Source organism: Saimiri boliviensis, chromosome 12, assembly GCF_048565385.1.
Source record: "Saimiri boliviensis isolate mSaiBol1 chromosome 12, mSaiBol1.pri, whole genome shotgun sequence".
Lineage (NCBI taxonomy): Eukaryota > Metazoa > Chordata > Mammalia > Primates > Cebidae > Saimiri > Saimiri boliviensis.
The window spans coordinates 16,807,973-16,825,100 of record NC_133460.1 but is presented as its reverse complement, the minus strand read 5'-3'; the positions used below and the strand labels follow the sequence as shown (position 1 = coordinate 16,825,100).

Here is a 17,128-nt window from a genome sequence, read left to right as displayed (position 1 = left end):
GAAGGGCTGGCCCTGGGCCTGACTTCAACCAGCCACTAAATCAGTGCCTATGGTCACCACCCTTTCACTTTTTTTTTGAGATGGAGTCTCCATCGCCCAGGCTGGACAGCAGTGGTGTCGGCTCACAGCAACCTCCGTCTCCCAGGTTCAAGCGCTTCTCTTGCTTCAGCCTCCCAAGTAGCTGGATTCTTGATGCACACCACCATGCCCAGCTAATTTTTGTATTTCTAGTAGAGATGGGGTTTCACTATGTTGACCAGGCTGGTCTTGAACTCCTGACCTCAGGTGATTCAACTGCCTCAGCCTCCCAAAGTGCTGGGATTACAGGCGTGAGCCACCGTGCCTGGCCACTTTTTAACCTCTTGTTATTGAGAAAAAATTGATTTCTGTTTAAGTCACTCAAATTACATTATTCCATTACTTACAACTATTGACGAAAAACACTGACTTTCATATACCATACATATTAAAAGAGAAAAAAGTAAGCCAGGTGCAGTGGCTCATGCCTGTAATCCTAGGATTTTGGGAAGCCGAGGCAGGAGGATTTCTTGGGCCCAGGAGATCGAGATCAGCCTGGGCAACAAAGCAAGATCCCATCTCTACAAATAAGTTTTTAAGAACTAGCCAGGTATGGTGGTGCCTGTTTGCAGTCTCAGCTACTTAAGGAGCCGAGGCAGGGGAATCACTTGAGCCCAAGAGTTCGAGGCTGCAGTGAGCTCTGATTGTGCCACTACACTCTAGCCACATGTCTCTCACCCTGTAGGTCTCGGGGTTGCCCACTTTATCCAGTGCCAGCTTCCACCCTGACACCCACTTTTCCACTAGCACTTACCTCTGAAATTATCCTCATTTACCTTCTTCTCTGTCCCTCCCTCCCTCTCCCACTGAGCATAAGCTACAGGCCAGTATCCCCAGACATCCCCAGAGGGCACAGCAGGGTAGATGCACATGGGAAGCGCTCGAAAATGCACTGAAGAGGGAAGGAGCTGGGTGCAGTGGCTTACCCCTGTAATACCAGCACTTCGGGAGGCCAAGGCAGGCAGATCACTTAAGGTCAGGAGTTCGAGACCAGCCTGGCCAACATAGTGAAACCCGTCTCTACTAAAAATACAATACAAAAATTAGCCGGGCATGGTGGCAAGCACCTGTAATCCCAGCTATTCGGAGGCTGAGGCGGGAGAATCACCTGAGCCCAGGAGGCGGAGGCTGCAGTGATTTAAGATCGCACCACTACACTCCAGCCTTGGGCAAAAGATCGAGGAAAAAAAAAAAGAAGGATGGAAGGAAACAGCTTTCTTGCATTTCATAGTAGTTATTTATTCCATTTTCAAGATCAGATCCTTTTAAAAAATTATCTAAAAAGTCTTCTCTGATAAATAATACATCTTTACAACTCTTTTTTGATTATGCAAATGAACCTAGTCTTTTTAAAGTAACTTCTGCCCAATCCTGGGCAGAGTTTCTGAGCAACTCTGTGCTGGCGAGTCATGGAACAGCAGTCCTGGCCCTCTTGGTGGTCAGGTGGGTGGTAGGGTCAGTAATTCACATTCCGCATGGTGGCCACGGTGGTGGCCAGGCGACGGGGCAGGCCTTTGCTGACCTGTCTATAATCCTCGGGCCTCGCCTTTAGGAGCGTCACAATGTGCTGGAGGGTGCGGGATGGCTGCAGGCCCAGGGCGTCCATCACGTTGATCAGATAGTCTGTGGGGCAGAGAGGAGACAGACAGAGCTCCACAGACTCAGTGCCAAGTAGGACAGAGCCCCACAAGGCCTCCCCGATTACGAAACAGAGAAGCCGCCCTGCCAAGTCCCTAGATGTGGGGCGCCCACCCTGCCCTCAATAGGACCCTTTTCTCCCAGGGTTCTTCCTACAGGGTCGGACCACACTATGAGCTTAGCTTGAGTCCAGGAACTCTAATTTAATAAAGAACTAACCAATATCACTTCCATCCCCACCAACACACACACACACACACACACACACACACACACTGGCAGGTACCTAGTCCTTTACAAGTTTATCCATAAAACTGTGAGCTCCACTTGACTGCTGGCCAAGAGCTGCAAACAGCAGGCGCAGAGTCTACCAGGACATTTTTGTTTGGCCAGTTGTGTTTTTTGTTCTGTTTGTGCTCGTGCTTGATTTGAATGCCTTTCAGGTGTGCAAGCTTTGCCACAGACCTCACTGCTCTCTATCACCTTACACCCTGTCAGTTTTATATACTAGCCTTACCTTCCCTGCCCCTAACCTCACATCCTTACAGTGGAAGCTCAGTAAGCATGGGAGCTGCCTAAACCTCCGTTGTCTCATCTTAAAACTATAGCTGGCACACAGATGCTCCAGCAATGCTGAATGAGTGAAGGAATCTGCAGGGGGAGCTTAACAGGGAGGAATAACAAGGACAACTGAAATTAAGGGCAATCTCTAGATCTCACTCCATTCACTAGTTCTAGTTGATTCTCTTCCCCTGCTGCTGCCTGTACTAACAGGAAACACCACTGCTCACTTGAATTCTCTCATCTCTGTCTCGGAAGGGAACTAGCCAAAAGGCTGCCTGTTCCTCTGCTAAGTGCTGAGAGCTGACTATGAAATGAGCAGGGGTCAGGAACTCAGGACAGCCAGACCCTAGGCCTGCTCCACCACTAGCAGCTCTGGGACCCAGAAAAAAGCACCTTGCTTCTAGTTCTGCTTCTGCAAAACAAGAGGTAGAAGCTGGCTGAGCCTAGCTCAGCCCTGTTGTGGTCACCGAGGACGAAACTCTGGCTGGGTCCCCAGGGAGCCGATCTTTCAGTCTTCTACCACCCGCTCTCCTGACCACACCAAGAGCTGCATTAGGACAAAAAGCCAGCAAGGCAATGGAATGATATCAAGAGACTGGGGAGACGCCCTGCCACCTGCCAGCAGTAGCCGCATGCTCAGAGCATACCTGGGCAGTGAGGCCCTCCAGGGATGAGGCCAGGCAGGAGCAGAGGGGACATGCCCACTAATGTGGGAGGCAGCATGCTATCTGGATGGAGACCACAGAGTGACCCTGGCCATGTGGCCTTGTTATGCAACTGCCTTGGACCTCCATTTCCTTACTGGTATGATGGAGAAGAGAGCACCCACCTCTCAGGGGAGTTTGGGATTACATAAGATGGTGGGTGTGAGTGCTTGGTCCCTCAGGCATGCGTAGTATGCAGTAAGAGCTCATTAAACACTGGTTGGGAATTATGGTACAAATGGAGGCAGGGGCCAGGCAGGGCCAGGCCACAGGACTTGCTGAAGCTTATCTCACTGAAGCTCCCTTCGATGGTTCTCAAGTCCTCTTTCAAAACACAGATGTCTGAGCTTCCATCCGGGCTTGCTAAGTCAGAATCTCTGGGGTGGGGCCTGGAGGACCTGAATTTTCAACCAGCTTCTGAACCAAATCCACAGCTGAAGCTAAGGGGAGACGTGGGATGAGATTCCTGGAGGGCAAAGGAGAAACTGACAGATGCAGCGGGCAAGAGCTGTCCCTCCCACCGCCTGTCCCGTGGGGACCCACCGATGTCGGTGGCCAGCTGCTTGGCAGAGTGCGGGCTCAGCTCGGGGATCTGGAGGATCGCATCGCAGTAGGTCTGCATCGTGGCTCTGGCGATCGAGCCCAGCCAGTTGTCAGCCATATTGTCCAGCTCAGGCAATTCATCCCCTGAAAAGGAAAGGAGGTCACCAAGGAAATGCAGAACCTGCTGGGTGATCTGGCCCACAGTAGATGCTGAATGCATCAACATGCCAGGAAGTTTCCAATCTTAACAGGAAACATAGGAAACTGAGAAGAGTTACGTCTTAGGGCCGGGTGCAGTGGCTCACGCCAATAATCCCAGCACTTTGGAAGGCCGAGATGGGCGGATCATTTGAGGTCAGAAGTTCAAGACCACCCTGGCCAATGCAGTGAAACTCCATCTCTGTTAAAAATCCAAAAATTAGTCAGGCATGGCGGCAGGCACCTGTAGTCCCAGCTACTCAGGAGGCCAAGGCAGAGGAATTGCTTGAACCTAGGAGGCAGAGGTTGTAGTGAGCCGAGATGGTGCCACTGTACTCCAGCCTGAGTGACAGAGCAAGGCCCTATCTCAAAAAATATTAAATTAAAACGTTTTAAAAAATACATCTTAGGTCAACTAGTATTGACTAAGTACAATGAGGATTCAGAAAAGGAAGCAATCGGGTTAATAACATAAGCATCCCCAAAGGCCTGGGGATGAAGCCCAGCCACGCAGGCCAGGAGGATTTCTGCAGACTGGAGGGAGGCCCAACAAGGGGAGGCCAAAACCAGAGGGTAGGTGGGTAGACAGACACAGGTGGGTACACAGGAGGGAACAGGGGGACACCAGCCCACCATCAGGAGGCAGAGCACCACAGTCAAGACAGAGATCACATCAGAATTGAGACTCCCTGGCTAAGAGGCTGAGTGCTACCTCACCTCTCAGATGTGATTTTCACCTGTAAAGGGTGTGACAGGAGCAGTGTGGGGGCGGGGGCAGTAACACATCAGGCTTTACTGAGCTGCTGTGGGAATTAAGTTAGAGAATGTACACAAGGCCCTTGGCATGGGCTGGCACCCAATCAGCATCCTGCAATTAGTGCTAGAATGATTACAGGGAGGGGGAGACGGGCTGGGCCGTGGACAGCACCCGAGAATCACGTGGATCCCATGTCGTAGGAGACAGGGAACAACTGTAGGGTCCCAGTGAGGTAGGAGGTGGGACTCAACTCCAGAGGCAGGGCTGGGGCACCAGACCACATTGAAGACTAGCTCACACAGGGACAGGGTGAAGGCAGCTTTCCATAAATATGCCCACCAGGGCCATCTCAGTTTACCACTGCCATGGCAACACCTGGAAGCTACCACCCCTTTCCACGGCAACAACCTGACAACAAAGAGTTACCACCCTTTTGCTAAAATTTTCTGCATAATCCTCCCCTTTAATTTGCAGTGTAATCAAAAGTGGGGATCATCAGGCCGGGCGCGGTGGCTCAAGCCTGTAATCCCAGCACTTTGGGAGGCCGAGGCGGGTAGATCACCAGGTCAAGAGATCGAGACCATCCTGGTCAACATGGTGAAACCCCGTCTCTACTAAAAATACAAAAAATCAGCTGGGCATGGTGGCACGTGCCTGTAATCCCAGCTACTCAGGAGGCTGAGGCAGGAGAATTGCCTGAACTCAGGAGGCGGATGTTGCGGTGAGCCGAGATCGCACCATTGCACTCCAGCCTGGGTAACAAGAGTGAAACTCTGTCTCAAAAAACAAACAAACAAACAAACAAACAAAAAAGTGGGGATCATCATGACTCCAGAACTGTCCTGAGCCGCTGTTCTCAGCAGGCGGCCTATGGGGCAGCCCCGCTCCGCAGGATCAGTCACAGAGCCGTAACACTGCCATCTCGATAAAGCTGCTTTCTTCTACCACCAGTTCACTCCTGAATTCTTTCCTGAGTGAAGCCAAGGACCCTCTGGGGCTAAGCCACAATTTGGGGCTCACCTGCCCTGCATCATGACCAAGGTTTCAACACGACAAGCCCATGCAGGCAAGCTGGTCAGGCTGTGGCGAGGTGAGGCGGGAAGATGGGGGCAGCTGTCCAGACAAGACAGGCGGGTCTGGCCTCCTAGGAAGAGGCCACTTGATGCCAGAATGGAAAGAAGGGGGAAATGAGAGCAACATTTTAAAAAAAGTATGAGGCCAAGCGGTGAAATAAGATACTTTTTGAAGACTAGGACACTACTATGAGTGCTAAAAATAATAATACAGAATATAGACTAGGCGCAGTGGCTCACACCTGTAATCCCAGCACTTTGGGAGGCCCCAGTGGGCAGATCACTTGAGGGCAGGAGTTCGAGACCAGCCTGGCCAAGTTGGTGAAACCCCATCTCTACTAAAATATAAAAATAAGCCAGGCGTGGTGGCAGGTGCCTGTAATCCCAGCTACTTTGGAGGCTGAGGCGGGAGAATCACTTGAACCCGGGAAGCAGAAATTGCAGTAAGCCAAGATTGTGACACTGTACTTCAGCCTGAGTGACACAGCAAGACTCTGTCTCAATAATAATAATAATACAGAATATAAATTTACACACCAAATACCATCTGCTTACAGAACAGAGCCAGAGGGCACAGGGAAAATAGAAATACCAGTATGTTCCACAGTGGGATATTATCATAGATTTTTTTCAAGTTGTGATACTGTTTTAGACACAGCATCTGTACAAAAAGTACAAGTTAGAAGGCTAAAACAAAACAAAACAAAACAAAAAACAGGGGTTGGTGACAAATGAGCCCAAAGGTAAGATGTAATATGGGGTTTCTACCATGGAAACTGACAACCGGACTTGTAACACGGCCAGAAACAAAGCGCTGGCAGTGAAGCTGCTTTGGGAGAGAAACCTCCTTCCTGCTGAATTTGACTAGACAGTAGAATACCCGGAAAAGGCAGAACATAACCAGAGGCCAAATACCTAGACTTGAGAGTTACTGGACAGAGAATAAAACTGAATAAAAGGAGAACTGAAAATGAGGCAGAGCCCTCGGCTGAAGCCTCAGCGTACACTCCGAGTCGAGGGGGTAAGAGGCGCCGCCCTGGACATAGCGGGTGACGGGCAGTCACTTGCTCACTGCACAAACCCTGATTTACCAGTGACCTGCTGGGTGCAGAGCTGCTCTGGGTACTGGTGCTGGATGACCCTGCATTTATTGTACTCTCTGGCCATGGGAGAAAGAAGGCGTTCATCACGCACAGCGTAGTTGGTGTTACAATGAAGGTGCATTCAAAGATTAACAGGAACACGGAATTAGGAGCAAATACCTTCTTCACTTCAGGCTGCCGAGGAAGAGTAGAAACAAACGGGCTGTTTGCCAAACACACATGAGGAAAACCATTCTGAGCATGGGGCAAAAAAGATTGTTTCTAAAAAGTGTCCGTGAGGCCAGAAGGCATGGTGGCTCACGCCTGTAATTCCAGCACTTGGGGAAGCCAAAGCGGGCGATCACTTGAGGTCAGGAGTTTGAGAATGGTCTGGGCAACATGCGAAACCCTGTCTCTACTAAAAATACAAAAAATTAGCCGGGCGTGGTGGCGTGCACCTATGGTCCCAGCTACTCAGGAGGCTAAGGCAGGAGAATCACTTGAGTCTGGGAGGCAGAGGTTGTAGTGAGCCAAGATCACACCACTGCACTCCAGCCTGGGCAACAGAGCAAGACTGTCTCAAAAAAAAAAAGTGTCCATGAAAACAAAGCACATGCAACATGATCCTAATTATGAAAAAGTGTGTGTGTGTGTGTGTGTGTGTGTGTGTTAGAGCTGCAAAGAAAGACGTATCGGACAACAGTCCCTAAAATGTTACCAGTGATTCTCAGAGTGGTAATTTTTTTTTTTTTTTTTGGAGATGGAGTCTCACTCCATTTTCCTGCCTTAGCCTCCTAAGTAGGTAAGATTACAGGCGCCTGCCACCACATCTGGCTAATTTTTTTATTTTTAGTAGAGATGGGGTTTTGCCATATTGGCCAGGCTGGTCTCTAACTCCTGACCTCGTGATCCACCCACCTCAGTCTCCCAAAGTGGTGGGATTATGGGTGTGAGCCACTGCACCCGGCCTCAGAGTGGTAGATTTTTACTCAGGGAAAAAGAGCTTTATTTATTTATTTTTTAAATAGAGATGGGGTTTCACCATCTTGGCCAGGATTACAGGCATGAGCCACCACACCCAGCAAGAGAAGCTATTTTAAAATTAAGAGGCCAGGCGTGGTGGCTCACGCCTGTAATCCCAGCACTCTAGGAGACCAAGGTGGGAGGAATGCTTGAGCCCAAGAGTTTCTGACCAGCCTGGGCAACAGAGTGAGAACCCATCTCTACAAAAAATTAAAAAATTAGCCGAACATGGTGGCACGCACCTGTAGTCCCAGGAAGGCTGGGGAGGCTGAAGCAGGAGGATTGCTTGAGCCCAGGAGTTCGAGGCTATAGTGAGCTACGATGGTCCCACTGCACTCCAGCCTGGGTGGCAAAGTGAGATACTATCTCTAAAAATAATAATAATATTAAAAAAAAGTCCTGAGTGGCAGAAATCTGAGTGTGAGCAGTTGAGAGAGAGAGAGGTGGGAGGAAGGGCAGATGAGGCTGCCAGCACTTCCTTGACCAGGGACGAGTTTAGATTTTATCCTATAGCTTTGAGTGGGGGCATCAGAGGTTTTTACGGCGACTGGGAACAATTAGTCAAAAGACAAGGACAAGTACTAACACAGGGAAGCAAAAGGCAGAACTCAGGAGAGAAAGGAAAGCTCAGGAAGGAACGTGTTCAAGGCCAGGCAGATGAAATGCTTCTGCATTTGATTTGGGGAACAGCCTTGGAACACTGCAACCTCTGTGTTCTGGGTTCAGGCAATTCTCCTGCCTGAGCCTCCCGAGTAGCAAGGATTAAAGGCACCTGCCACCATGCCTGGCTAATTTTTGTATTTTTAGTAGAGACGGGGTTTCGCCATGTTGGCCAGCTGGTTTCGAACTCCTGACCTTAAGGGATTGCCCACCTTGGCCTCCCAAAGTGCTGGGATTACAGGAGTGAGCCACCGCACCGGCCCCAAGGCTTAGAAAGGTTCTACTTATCACATCTCTTAGAAAAAGGCCATTTACCTAAGCAAAAAAGTTCCTACTGGCTGTTTGCCCTTGATTCTTAAAATCTGCCATGATAAAATGCTAGAAATCACCAGATTAGAGATGGATGTTCACTGTATAACTGTAATTTTCTCTCTGTTTGAAATTTTTCACAATGTTGAGAGAGGTGAAGAAAAAAATACCCAGACTGGCTTCTTCTTTCAACCATTGTTAAAATTTTACTTTATGGTTGGGAGGGGATTTTTATTATCTTAATAATGCCCAAACCAGTCCTTCACAAATAGAAAGCAATTAATAAACACTTGTTAAGTGAATGAGTAAGCTAACGAGTTGAATGAATAAATGAACAAAACAATTACACATTCACTACATTTCTATGTGTTTTAGAAGACATTATATTCTTCCTAGTGTGGTATAACAGACAGTATACCCAACACTGCAGTTTTCTTGCCAAAAAACGTGAAGCTGCACTGAGTCCTTCCTTATCAATAGAGATACATAATGAAATATTTATTACTGAAATCATAAGGTACTTGGGATTTGACTTAAATACTCTAGCAAAGGCCAGACCTGGTGGCTCATGTCTGTACTACCAGCACTTTGGGAGGCCAAGGCAGGTGGATCACTTGAGCTCAGTAGTTCAAGACCAGCCTGGGCAACATGGTGAAATCCTGTCTCTACCAAAAATAAAAAATTAGCCGGGCATGGTGGCGTGTGCCTGTGGTTCCAGCTACTTGGGAGGCTGAGGTGGGAGGACCACTGGAGCCTGCAAAGTTGAGGCTGCAGTGAGCCCTGCTTGCACCACTGCATTCCAGCCTGGGCAACAGAGCAAAACTCCACCTCAAAAAAATAAATTCAAATAAGAAAAATAAAGTCCTATTTCTTGTGGCAAACTGTGTGGATGCTGATCCCTTGTACCAGAAGGGAATAGTTACTGCACAGGGCGAGTGCTAAGTGGCTCACATGGGGAGGTGGGCATGGGACACGTGGGCAGGGGAGAAGATTCGAGGAAATACACAGTCCACTCCCAGGTAGAGAGGACCTGAGGGTGGCTGTTTCTCCGAGGGCAACACTTCCCCCTGGGGCCCAGTCTGGTCATGGGCCTTTGAGCCCCCTCCCAATAAGGAAGTGTCCTCACTCAGTTCCCAAAATGGAACAACCTGGCTTCTTCCTCTTCAGGCTGGGATCCCCTCAACTTCCCCGCTCCTCCTGCCTCTCGGGCCCCCACCCATGCTCGGCCCCCAGCTGCCTCCTCATTCCGTCCTTTCCTCGTGTTCCTCACCTCCACGCTCATCATCTTGCACTCTGTGCCCTGACTGGTCATTTCTCCTGTCCCCATCCTCCTGCCTCTGACCCCCATTCACCCTCCATCTGACCCTCGTCCTCTCATTCAACCTTTCTCCTGCACCACCCCCTCACCCACAAACTCCCTCTCTCAGTCCCAAACTAGTTCAGAGAGCCCTGACATCAGCCCCCAGACAGCAGCGTAAGCTCCATATCCAGGCGTGGCCGACCAGTGTGGGCTCTGCCACCCTTGGAAGGCAGGGACATAGCTGGCACAGCCAGGATAGCTCAGAACAGCAGTGCAATGGCGCGATCTCGGCTCACCGCAACCTCCGCCTCCTGGGTTCAGGCAATTCTCCTGCCTCAGCCTCTTGAGTAGCTGGGATTACAGGCACGTGCCACCATGCCCAGCTAACTTTTTGTATTTTTAGTAGAGACGGGGTTTCACCATGTTGACCAGGATGGTCTCGATCTCTCAACCTCGTGATCCACCCGTCTCGGCCTCCCAAAGTGCTGGGATTACAGGCTTGAGCCACCGCGCCCGGCGGTTTTATTTATTTTTTTTTTTTAATTAGAGTTTATCTAATAATCAGGCAGTTATCTTGTTTTCTATTTGCATTTACATAAGATGTGTTTTTACAGCCCTTGATTTTTAACCTTTCTTTTTTTTTCCTTCTGAGACAGCCTTTCACTCTTGTTGCCCAGGCTGGAGTGCAATGGCGCAACCTTGGCTCACTGCAACCTCCACCTCCAGGGTTCAAGTGATTCTTGCGCCTCAGCCTCCCAAGTAGCTGGGATTATAGGCATGTGCCACAACATCCAGCTAATTTTTGTATTTTTAGTAGAGACAGGGTTTCACCATGTTGACCAGGCTGGTCTTGAACTCCTGACCTCGTGATCCACCCGCCTCAGCCTCCCAAAGTGCTGGGATTACAGGTGTGAGCCACCGCACTCAGCCTTTAACCTTTCTTCTTAAGAAATTTTTATTTATTTATTTATGAGACAGTCTCACTCTATCATCCAGGCCAAACGCCAGCGGCAACACCATAGCTCTCTGCAACCACAAACTTCTAAGCTCTACTGATCCTCGTGCCTCAGCCTCCTAAATAGCTAGAACTACAGGCAGTCAGCACCACATGTGGCTAACTTTTTAACTTTTTTTAGAGAAGAGGTCTCACTATGTTGCCCAGGCTGGTCTCAAACTCCTGGGCTCAAGCGATCCTCCTGCTTCCATCTTCCAAAGTGTTAGGATTACAGGCATGAGCCACTGCACCCAGCCCACCTATGTTATATATTGACAATTATTTCCAGAGGAGTTTGCAGAGCCGTTTGTGTGGAGAGGTGAAAGTGCTAGGAACAAGTATCCAGACCAGGCATAAGCATCATCTAAATCCCATCAAGTCCACCCGCGGTCCCCGCTCACCCTGCTCAGGAGGAAATGGCAGCTTTCCGGCATGCAATGCCAGCTCTAAGGCAGAGTCTTCCTGAGTCACAAATGGCTCAAGATTCAGGGGGAGGGACATGATGTACTGCCCGATCTGAAACAAAAGAAGTCGCTGTTAGCCTGACATTGACACATACTTTATATTATTACTTTACGGGTACATTTGTGTGAAAGCAAATGGCAGAGCTAGACCTTGGGTGATCCCAAGTCTGATCTTTCCAGTATGTGGCAATGTTTGCTAAATGTACCCTAAAAAAGAATCCTTGGTAGCTTGCAGGTAGATTATAGATTCATCCTTCTCATAATGGCCCCAGTATTTTTGGAATGCATTCAACACAATCTCTACCTCAAATGAAGTAATGGATATCAAAATGCTTTGTAAAATTTGAAGCACTGTGTAAATATAAGTATTATTACTATTCATAGGTGAAAGACCGTAAGATAAGATACTAGTGTCTGAAAGTGTGGGGCCAAGTAAGAATTCAAACCCTGTCTTCTGAGGCCAAGCACAGTGGCTCATGCCTGTAATCTCAGCACCTTCGGAGGCCGAAGTGGGTGGATCACCTGAGGTCAGGAGTTTGAGACCAGCCTGGCCAACATGGTGAAGCCCTGTCCTACTGATAGTACAAAAATTAGCCAGGTGTGGTGGTGGGTGCCTGTAATCCCAGCTACTCGGGAATCTCAGGCAGAGAATTGCTTGAACTTAGGGTGGAGGTTGCTGTGAGCCAAGATCACGCCATTGCACTCCAGCCTGGGTGACAGAGTAAGACTCTGCCTCAAAAAAAAAAAAAAAAAAATCCTGTCTTCTGGATTTGGATCTGATTCTTTCCCTCCTAGATAACATAAACAGAAGAAGAAAGGAATTCTTTCTGGAAAAAAAGCCATTTATAATTATAAATTAATTTGGAGAGAAAACTATATTGTTTTCATAATACAAACTCTTAAAACTAAAGATAGACAAAACCCTAGCTGGTGGGGAACTGCAAAAGTCATTTGCAATTGTCCTAAACGACATTTGGGACAAGCCCACAATTAGCCCAGTCTTTGTCATGTGTTTGTAAGATATCCATGTGATATCATGAGTGTATTTTAGACCACTATTTCCTATTTCTATTGTAATTCATTGTTCTGTGTTTTAAGGTAAGTTTGTATTTTGTTTCTAAATAAAGGGGTTGACTTTTCAGGTTTTGAAAAGATAATAAATATTTTTAAAAGGTCTTTGAGCTTGTTGCTTTTTTTTTTTTTTTTTTTCCTGCTACATATTCATTCTGTGACATTGATGTCACTGATAATTCTGTAAGCTCAAAGTCAGGGGACTATCGAAGCAAGGTTTTCTCAATCTGGCCTCACACATGTCTACATAACAGCAGGCTCCTTTCAGGGTGTGGTATCCAGAAGTTAACAGAGACTAGAAAATTTACCCAGCCCAGAGAACTACAGGATGGTCATGCCCTTGCTTCCAAACATTCAAATGGTTTGGCTGTGTAAGTGTAAACATCCATCCAATAGTTCACTATGTTTAAACAAATAAAATACAATTATTAGTTTTGTGTCCCCCCACTTTTTTTTTGAGATGGAGTTTTGCTCTTGTTGCCCAGGCTGGAGTGCAATGGCATAATCTCGGCTCATTGCAACCTCCACCTCCTGGGTTCAAGCCATTCTCCTGCCTCAGCCTCCCGAGTAGCTGGAACTATAGGCAGGCACCACCATGCCTGGCTAATTTTTTTTTTGTATTTTTAGTAGAGACGGGGTTTCACCATGTTGGCCAGGCTGATCTCGAACTCCTGACCTCAGGTGATCCACCCACCTTGGCCTCCCAAAGTGCTGGAATTATAGGTGTGGGCCATTGCACATGGCCTGGTGTCCCTTTATAAGAGGTACACAGATGGTAAAATAAATCAGCATTTTTTTCTTTCATGTACTTAGTATAATCTTTCACCCAAAGTAGGCAAGTGGCCACTCACCTCACTTACAGCTGCTATAAATTTCAGCTTGAAATGTTAACAAATTCAACATTTTTTCCCAAGGCTGGGGAAAGATAAGGATGCTGATTTCTGGTGTTGGAATTTCTCCACACTATAATAATTCATCTCAACAAGCCCTTCCCGAACACCTAATATGTACAAAGACCCCAGGCATACTCCTGTATTTGGTATGCCTTTCATCTGTAGCCATAAGCTTTTGGCTAAGTCCACAGATTCAGTTTTACCATATATATATATATATATATATATATATATATATATATATATATACATAGTTTTTAAATTTCAAAGCATTTTCTCTTATTTCATCTCTTTACATTGCTCACATGATTCTGTGTGAGTGAGGGCTTTCGCCAATAAGGTGAAGTATCATTTAGGTGCAAAATTTCAATCATCTGCCATCTTTGTCTACAGTCAATTGGCCTTGGACTTTGGGATTGCTAGGGTTCCTAGAGGGGTCCCACAGTGCAGGATTCTCTCAGGGGTCTTGTCTCTATTCACCCTTTGGAAATCAATGCGGAAAGGGCTGCTTAGCATCACACCTGTGGATATTTGTCTACTATATTTCTTGATATCCTGGTTGGGTTAATTCAGTGACTTGGGAAAAATGAAAAGTTTTGAGGTCAGACAGACTTGGGTTGGACTTCTGGCTCTACCGCTTTGAGAATCTGGGCAACTTCATCTGTCAGGACCTAATCATCATCGCTGAAATGAGGATGACCTCATATTACTTCAAAGGGATGCAGCGAGGGTAGAATTAACACATGTGCTATGCGCGTAAAGCACCTGGCGTCCTAAAAGACCAGCCACTGGGTAAGTGGCCACTTCCTCCCAGCCCCACTCCCACTGTGAAGGAGGGTTGCCACACCCCATCTCACGGGCATGATCCAGCCCAGGCACTAACCAACCTGGCACTGGCACTGTCCCTGCACACAGTACATGTTCAGTTAGGTGTTCCTTTCCTGGGTTCAGGTTATCAGCCTCCAGGTACAACTCAGGAGGACAGCAGCAGGCAGGGAATGGCCCAGGCTTGGAAACTCCTCCTAGCCCTCCTTCCCTCTCTAGACCTCAGTTTCTTCAACCTTTGAATCAACTTGGTGGCCTCTCAGGTCCCTTCTAGCACCATCATTTTCTGAATCAATTTAGACTGCAAGCATACTACCTCCATTCTAAAATCAGATCATTTTGGCTGGGCACAGTGGCTTGCGCCCAGCACTCTGGGAGGCCAAGGTGGGTGGATCACTTGAGGAAAGGAGTTCGAGACCAGCCTGGCCAACATGGTGAAACCCGTCTCTACTAAAAATACAAAAGTTACCGGGTATGGTGGCACATGCTTGTAATCCCAGCTACTTGGGAGGCTGTGGCAAGAGAATGGCTTGAACCCAGGAGTCGGAGGTTGCAGTGAGCCATGACTGCACCACGGCACTCCAGCCTGGGTGACAGAGCAAGACTCTGTCTCAAAAATAAATAAAAATAAAATCAGATCATTCCCACGGGTTGTAAAGACCAACCCGCATCTTAACAGTTTCATCAGTAGAGGGTATCAGGTGCCCTGGGAAATAGAATGGAAATGACTATTGTTTTAGATTTTTAATATTGCCCCAAATGAGCAGAGAGCAAAGAGGCAGCCACCTCACTGCCTGCCAGTGGGACTGCGATGCATGTCTTCCAGTTATACAACATGTACTTTTTTTCCCCTGAGGCAGGGGTTGCTGTGTTGCCCAGGCTGGAGTGCAGTGGCACAATCACAGCTCACTGCAGCCTCAATCTCCTGAGCTCAAGCAATCCTCCCACCTAATAAAAAAATTAGCCAGGCATGGTGGTATGTCCTGTGGTACCACCTCAGCACCCCAAGTAGCTGGGACCACAGGACACACCACCGTGCCCAACTAACTTTTTTTTATTTTTTGAGGGGGGGGTTGGTCCCCCTATGTTGCCCAGAATGGTTTCAAACTTTTGGGCTCATGCAATTCTCTCGCCTTGACTTCCCACAGTGCTCGGACTATACCATGAGCCAGCATGCCCAGCCTAACATTTATAATACTTTTAAAATTCCTTTCTAATTATTTCAGCAAAGTCACAACTTACACATAGGGGTTGGATTCTAAGGCAAGAGCCTAAGGTAGAAATCACCTTGAAAAAAATCCCAGAAATCTCCCATTGTATGAGGTGAGTGTGGTTTGGTGCATATGACTCCTCTGTAGTATTTCTTGCGTGCAATGAGCAACCGAACTGGACTGCAGGAAGGAATGGAAGGAAAGGCTGCGTGCAGGTGTCTGGGTGATTGTCAATTCCCAGGGGTGAATGGGGAGGGCAGCAAGGACTTCATGTGTCCCCACTCCCCTGCATGGTTTATTCTTTTTTTTTTTTTTTTGAGACAGAGTCTCACTCTGTTGCCCAGGCCGGAGTGCAGTAGCACAATCTAGGCTCACTACAACCACCACCTCCCAGGTTCTAGTGATTCTCCTGCCTCAGCCTCCCAAGCAGCTGGGACTATAGGTGCCCAATACCACGCCTGGCTAACTTTTGTATTTTAGTAGCAAGAGGGTTTCACTATGTTGGCCAGGCTGGTCTCAAACTCCTGACCTCATGATCCGCTTGTCTCAGCCTCCCAAAGTGCTGGGATTACAGGCGTGAGCCACTGTGCCCAGCTTACTCTGTTCTCTTTTAATATTAAGCCTCTATAACTGCAATTCTTCTGAAGAGATTTGTTTGTTGCTATGAAGTTAAACATGAAAGCACTCCCCACAGAGCCTGGCACATAGTAGGTGATCACTAAAAGCTGGATCACCACAAACACACACTATTCTGAAAGTCACAGAGAAGAATTTGGCCGCCTGCTCCTGACTTCCCCCGTCAGAATTTCCTATTAGACTCTCCACTCTGACACTCTTAGGTACTGGCCGCATCTCATATAGAAGAGATGGTGAAGGAGTGAAAATGTGCTGGGGTCTGGAATTGCCATGTGGCTCTGCTGCCTCTTCTTCAAGTCCAGGATCTGGGTGCAGACTACCCCAAAACACAGCTACCCAAAGCGCCAGAAAGTACCCATGAGGAAATGGCTACTATAAGGGCCAGAATCAAAAGACAAGGAAGGTCTGAAAGGCTTGGACCACCCAGGAGAAGCACACAGAAGCTCTTACGTTGCTGATGTACTCGAGGGGGGTGAGACTAAAGGCGGGCAGGTCATCCGTGAGGGTTTCTCCGATGCCAGCTGTGTTCCAGCTCTAGGAGAGAAAGGAGGGGATGCAATCAGTACCCAGCAGCCAGGCAGTCAGGAAGGCGCCATCCAGAAATACACAAAGAAGAACGTGGCCTTCCCCGGAGGCACTGTCTTTGGTAGGAGCTGACCTTTGGAGCCTCCACCACTCAGCAGGCAGGGGCTTCTCTTTTTTCAAGCTTCACCTGGAAGCCCGCCATAGAGAAGGCAATGGTTTCTCTCTCCGCATTCCTGCAGGTCTATAAAACAGGAACTGCCACGTTGGCTGACCTGTAGGGTAGGAACTGATCCCTTTTGTTTATCTTGCTGATATTGTGACAGGAGAGAGTCAGATATGTTTTGGTCCGAGTTTCTCTGCATAGCGGGACCACTGTGTAGAGAGGTGCTGGGTGCAGGCAGCCTCACTACCTCGTGGATCCTTAGCACCCTAAAGAGAACAGGACACCCTGAGGTCCCCCACAGAGACCATGTGTCAATCCCTTATCTGGGAGGGAGGCCTAGGAAGCCCCTCTGGCTGCAGGAAAAGCCAAGCCTCACTCAGCGATACTGCTTTACCCCAACTAAAGTTGCTGCTTTTA

At 48.1% G+C, this 17,128-nt stretch overlaps 1 protein-coding gene across 2 annotated transcripts in view; it reads right to left on the bottom strand.

The window, feature by feature from the left end:
- Positions 1-1,292: 1,292 nt before the first annotated feature.
- COG7 (component of oligomeric golgi complex 7) overlaps positions 1,293-17,128 on the bottom strand; it is an 81,132-nt gene continuing 65,296 nt past the window's right edge. For both annotated transcript variants that reach the window (XM_003930189.4, XM_010340784.3), the window contains exons 14-17: positions 16,474-16,557; positions 11,325-11,439; positions 3,528-3,671; positions 1,293-1,701 (exon numbers count right to left, since the gene is read on the bottom strand). In XM_003930189.4, the coding sequence (XP_003930238.3) occupies positions 1,535-1,701; positions 3,528-3,671; positions 11,325-11,439; positions 16,474-16,557 (510 nt within the window). In that variant the 3' untranslated portion in view covers positions 1,293-1,534. The remainder of the gene's footprint in view (positions 1,702-3,527; positions 3,672-11,324; positions 11,440-16,473; positions 16,558-17,128) is intronic.